Raw genomic sequence first — 6,343 nt, 5'->3', positions numbered from 1 at the left:
CCACAACCATCTCTCCAAACACACATACAAATCTGATATATATATATGACAAAAAAAATAAAATAAAAATTAATAGTAAACTGATGCACAAACTTAAAAAAATTCTTATTGTAACTTGAAGAAAATTTGCATTACAAAATAGTGAGCCTAATAGCTTCACTTTACAACATCAAAATTTGATTTGGCTTCCACATAGACCACACTATACATTATATACTTCTCTCTGCGTTTAATATTTTTTAAACGCTTTTGAAATAGAAAAAAATAAATCACAGTATTTCCATCCCGTGAATAAGTACGGATATTGGACTTTGTTCACCCACTCATATGGAAAGTGGAAAAGCAGGGTTTGAAGACTGAACACGTGTCATTATTTAGTGGAACAATATCTTGTCAAGTATTGCGAATGCGACGGTGACAAAGCAAGAAACGTCCACATAATACTTGACTTACTTGCTCTTCGGTTGACTTCATTATTCAGACCTGCAATTTTTTCTATGGCCGAGTTAGTGATTTTTTTGGGTGATATTCTTCTAAGATGCTATTCAGACCTGCAAAGCAAGAAACATCCTTGAAATTGTCTGGAGTTCTTCCCAACGACATAACACTTGACCTACTTGCTATTCAGACCTGCAAATTTTTTATGTGTGATTTTTTTTTGGTGATATTTTTCTAAGATGGGAGTATCAGATGGTAGTTCTGACAGCGCTTTCAGAAAAGGTTGTGACATGGGTGAATTTTCAGGCTGCATTATCGGTAACATCTTCTTTTTCGGAATACTTGCATATGGGTGCCTTCCAATTGTAGTGATAGCAGCAGATGTGTGGAGCGCCTTCAGGAAAAGGAAGCATTGGATTCCAGCAGACTCTCTGGTTCTGGGTGCTCTTGCTCTTCAATTCGTCGCAATCCTTAAAATCTCTTTCGACTTTTCTTACGTTAGCGGCTATTATGGTGACCAGTTGTCATCGGAAATGTGTGACCTGTTGAGTACTTTTGCTAGTCAGGAGATCCACGTTCTAAGTGGGAGAGTGAGCGTTTGTGTGTTAATGGGTTGTTTGTTGCCAGGAGTTGCACGCCCTCTTTCCGCATCTTTGTGGTCTGACATGGCCGCGCTTATCATAAGCTCTTCAATATTTCTGTTCCAGGTTTCTTACGAAGCACAAATGCTTCAGTCGGCATTTCAGCATATAGACCATTGCGAAATAGGTAAGACCGAATTTTATTTGATGCAATTCGCAAACGCCATAATAATAGTGTCAATTATATTTCTGGTTCTTATTTTGGGTTCTGGTGCTCTAGCCTCTGTCACTATTCCTAAAATTATTTCTCCTAAAATACCTGTAATTTTTTCTCCTCCGAATTTCCATACACAATTTGGATGGGAAAAGGTGGAAGAACAAGTAACTAAATCATGGATTGTGGTTCGCACTTCCGATCCTCAATATATAATCACTAGATCATGTCTCAGTTCATCCGTAGCGCTAATCATTAGCGCTTGCAATGGAGTTTTGGTTTGTCAAATATTGGTCTTCAGAAAACATTCAGGAAGGTATATGTGGATACCAACATATATTGAGAGCGGCCTCCGTGGTGTGGTCATTGTGATGGGTTCCCTTGTCATATACTGGAGATGCATCACTCAAGTGATGTACTACCCAAAAACTTTGGAATGGAGGTATTCTAGTTTTTCACAATATTTTCAAATTGAGGATTTTTGGAAAACTCATTTGTTGGGGTCGATGCGTAGCTCCACAAGACAACGGCAGCTTGGTAGAAGTTGCCTACTTAAAATAGTCATAAAGCTGTGCAGGGTCATGAGATTCAATAGGCTATTACATGTGCTTTATTGGCTTCAGATGTTTTCCATTCTGTTTAGCAAATTTTGTTGTTTATTATCACAACTGCTATTTTCCAACAAATATTTCGGCAAACTTATCATGGGTTCAGCATATGAAGAATTTTCCAATTTATATAGATCAGAAATTCAATTAGGACAATTTCTTGACTACAGTAGATACTTGAAGGCACTGGTAAATATGCAGGGCGAAAATTCTGCCGGATTATGGGTAGCCAACAGAAAATCAATTAGTCAAGTAAAGAAGCAGATGGAAAAGGGGGAAGAAGAGGGGAAGCAATGTGGTGACTTAATATCTCTGATTAGGGAAAAGTCTTCACCAGATTTGCGCGGTGAAAAATGTGTGAAACCCCAAAATGATCCCCTCAATAGATTACAAGTGGAAAGAGAGTTGGATGTTCGCAAGTTCTCTTGGAAAATGTCAGCAATCTCGATAATTGCAGTAATCATCGAACTTTCTGCATTTACTCATGACGAGGCCGAGGCCAAAATTATGTTAAAGAGAGGCATTGAAGCTTGCTCTCAAGCATGGAATATCATGGAGGTCGTGGAAAATAATGCCATAGAAACAGTTGAACTTAGCATAGAAGCTGATGAAATCTTCGAACGTCTACAGAAAAAACACAAATGGCTTGAATACAGTCTTCCACTGAGCAGGCCTGTTGACAAGTCCCCTGCAGCCGCAAAAGCAGCAATCCAGAATCTTGTTGAGAAGGGCAAAGAAATAGCTAATCAGTACTGCTCGAGCAAGCCCAGTGAGGCAATTGCAGGTTACAGCCTCTACAGGATAGGAAGGGTAAGCATGGATCAAGAGCATCAGTTTAATAGTGTTGGTGAAATTTGTGATAGAATGTGTAGAATGTTGGCAGATGTGATGGGGTCCTGCTGTGTAAAGGCGGCTGGTGTAATAATGGAGGATTGCAAGAAACTGGCGAGTATGTCCGATGAAGAAAACATTTTGAGAATTGCAAGAGTAGCGGGGAGAGGGAAGGGAGTGACTGAAAGTGTTGGGTGGACTTTAAAATGGAGCTCAGATGCAGAAAGCACCTCCATTAACACCTCACTGGCAACAGAGGAAGCTCCCGCTGTTAGAAGGTATCACACTTTTCAGATCGGATAGTCGGTGGATTTATTGTATACATAAGTTACATAAAGATTATGCCTAGAACTGAAGTTTTTGCTTGCTGGTTGTGTATCCGTTATTACTTTTGAAAAGGATTCTCCCTTTATTAAAGTTTCCTGATGTCGGAAAGTTAGATTATGCAGATCAATTAAACAATTCGACTTTCGAGATTATTGGATTATTTTTTTAATATTTTTTCTTTCAAGATATTTGAAACTGGTAAAATAAATAGATTGATGTATTTTTATCTGATAGATGTGTTTCTAAGTAACAAATGTTTAGAGATTGTAATGAAATAGAGTTTATATTTCAACTTTTTGCAAACTGTATTTCATTTTGTTTATACAAGAATAGGATAGTGAATGCTTATATGTCTTCAACACATTTATTTTGATTATGTTTGTCACTTATAACTATAAGTCTTGTTTTGTGCTTGTTAATCGAAGCATCCCTTTCTAATTAATGACTTCTTCATTAACATGTAAAAGTGCCAACTCCTACTTCTAGTGAGTTAAATCTATTTTCTAATCCATAACATTCTTTTTTCTTTTTTCTTTTATGACTTCTTAAAAAATTCTTGATTCATAAGCATCAAGAAAAATTGCCATCAATGCATAATTGACCCCATAGTCTTATAATTTGATGGGTGTTTTCCTTGATAGTTGCGAGCCATCATATCCAACAAGGATTCATTTTTTACTCTTATCATGGAATTTATTTCTGTTATTTTTAAAAATATGTCTATATGCAACAATCCAAAAGATTTAATATGTCTAATTGATGGTTATGTAGACATTTTAAAAGTACACATTGTTCTAACATCATTTATCCCATGCCCTTTTGTCAATTTATTAAATAAATTATTTATATGCTAATTGATGGTTTTGTAGACATCTAGAAAGTACGCATTACTTTAGCATTATTTATCATGTTTCTATTTGTTCATTAATTAAATAATTTATTTAATTGTCCTAACCCATTTTTCTAAATTCCTAATCCATTTCCTTGAAGTGCTAATAAATGAATGCTAAGTTTATTAATCTCATTCCTATCTCAAATAGTTTAGTTAAAAATATTTATTAAATCTCACATTTTACACCTAAAAGTCTATAAAATAATAAAAATATCTCCTTTAAATATCAACCTTCCATCTCATAACCAAGTAACCAATGCCTAAAATACATAGAATAATTTAAAAATGATTATTTTTATCTGCACCATTCATGTCACAACTATTTAACCAACTTGGTTCCAACAACTAATTTATTCTCTTTGATCTTCATTATTGATCAATCACATCTATAACCTACAAACCTAAGAATGAACTACCATTTTGTTGCTATTGAAAATCACATTCATCGATCATTTCAACAAATAAATATTGGAGCACAACCATCTTTTGGTGCTACAAGAATCATGCGTGGATGAGATTTGTTTGGTTTATTCATTTCTATTTCATTTATTCTCTCTTTAACTAAGGTGTGAGCTTGATTTGAAGTAGGTTTTAATTTTTATAGTTTTAATTTGCATTTTGGTCTTATTTCTTATTGTACATAGATTTCTTACCTAATTGTGTCTCTTTTAGAGATGTACTTTCCTAGGTTTTAGTCAAACTTTGTGATCAAATAAACCACTAGATGAATTGATTCTCTTCATAGTTTATTTCTAAGATTACAAGAGTTGAGCATTGATTTAGCATGTTCTTGAAGTGTTTTGGCTACTCCAATTTATTATGGAGAATGTAGAGTGAAGAGTTGACTCTTATTTCCCTTTCTCTAACTAAAAAATTAAATTACCTCAAATAGAATACCTTAATAGTTGTTCTTGGAATTGAATTTTTTTTATAACATTAATTTCATGTATAAACATCTTGAAAACATCAAATAATTCAAACATACTCTTCAAAAAGTGAACACATACTTGAGAGTGACCTCATCCTTGAATGCATAAAATATTAATATTTACCTATAAAAACTATCTTTGTTGGTCAATTGAGAAGAAAATGAACCAGCTCTAACCTTTTGGATCTACTCTTTAATATTTTCTAGCTTCAAAATTTTCTCTCTTTTTTTTTCACTATAACATAGGCTTCACAAAAGTAGTTTTCTATTGTCATGGGTGCAAGACCATACACTACAATATATTTGAATTTTTTTCTGAATGACTCAAATTTAAAATAAATGGTCAAGTCCTTCATGTCACAATTGAATTCTTTAATTAACATTTGAAACTAAGTCATTTGAAAATAAAATTATCAAGTCAAATAGTCCTTGTTTCATATATTACTCAACACCTTAACAAACAATTATTAAAAATAACCTTTATATTTTTTAATAAGATATTTATTTAACCCTAAAACAAATGAAACATTACCAATATGTGTTTTACCTTGAGTGAAAACATCTAGAACTCCTCTATCAACTCTTACAAAATATAGTTTTACATCATCTTCCATTGTAATAATTTCTTTTGATTACTTTGTTACAAATCTGATGTTGTCAATAATGCTAATCTTGTGGTGAGTACCACCTAAGTTGATCTAGACACCATCATTTTCAACATATTTGTAATAATTTCTAACTATAGTTTTTGAGATTCAATATCATCTTTAATATTCACATCAACCATCGTACCTCTATATTTACCTCTGTTCATATCTTTCATCTTCGAGAAGTGTTGCTACTATTAACGTTGTTTGTTCATTGCATACGGTTATGTAGTTAGCTACAGTGACAGTTATCTAGTTAGCGAAACTACATTTCTCTTCGAGCAACTTATCTTTCCTTTATAAACATCTACTCTTTTCATCAGTGAGATATCAATCAAGCATTCTACAATTGACTTCACATGGCAGTTCTCCGTCATATCTCCAAATACGATCATTAGGAATCTTTTTCCAAAAGTTTGGCAGAAATTCTCTTATCGATGCAGTGGTGTAACCCCATCTTTTTGTTTTCGCTTTTCGCTTCTGCAAAAGCTAGATCTATTCATCGTGGTCTCCTTAGTCTCAATCTCCTTCTACAACTTTTGAATCTATCACCTACATATAGAAAGAGGAAAAGATGTTTTGGATTGGTTTCCTTAGGTCAAATCTTAGTAGGGTTGGAATTAACATGGAAATTGAATTTGAATTGGATTGGAAAAGCTTGTCTTTTGAAGGTAAGGACATTTGAATTGTAAATGCTTGAATTGGAACCTGATACCTTGATGAATCTCGCCTTGAATCTTCATGCATGGGTTGATAATGTCATGTTGAATGTCTTCATAGAATCATGATCATGGATGCCATCATGAATGCTTGAACTTTGTACTTGACATCTCCTTCAATGCCTTGATGCTTGATAGCTTGCTCACTTGAATTTGCT

The 6,343-nt window shown here is 34.0% G+C and overlaps 1 protein-coding gene across 1 annotated transcript; it reads left to right on the top strand.

Moving 5' to 3' along the window:
* The first annotated feature begins 677 nt into the window (after positions 1-677).
* LOC131039104 (uncharacterized) lies at positions 678-2,975 on the top strand. The gene has a single exon (XM_057971757.2). It carries the CDS (start codon positions 678-680, stop codon positions 2,973-2,975), a length of 2,298 nt encoding a protein of 765 aa, XP_057827740.2.
* Positions 2,976-6,343: the final 3,368 nt, after the last annotated feature.

The sequence above is a fragment of the Cryptomeria japonica genome, chromosome 10, assembly GCF_030272615.1.
Source record: "Cryptomeria japonica chromosome 10, Sugi_1.0, whole genome shotgun sequence".
Lineage (NCBI taxonomy): Eukaryota > Viridiplantae > Streptophyta > Pinopsida > Cupressales > Cupressaceae > Cryptomeria > Cryptomeria japonica.
Note: the sequence above shows the minus strand (reverse complement) of the source record. Positions and strands in the feature narration are given on the sequence as shown.

What these genes read in the sequence shown, in the direction of transcription:
- LOC131039104 (XM_057971757.2), top strand. Translation starts at nt 678, where the DNA reads ATGGGAGTATCAGATGGTAGTTCTGACAGCGCTTTCAGAAAAGGTTGT.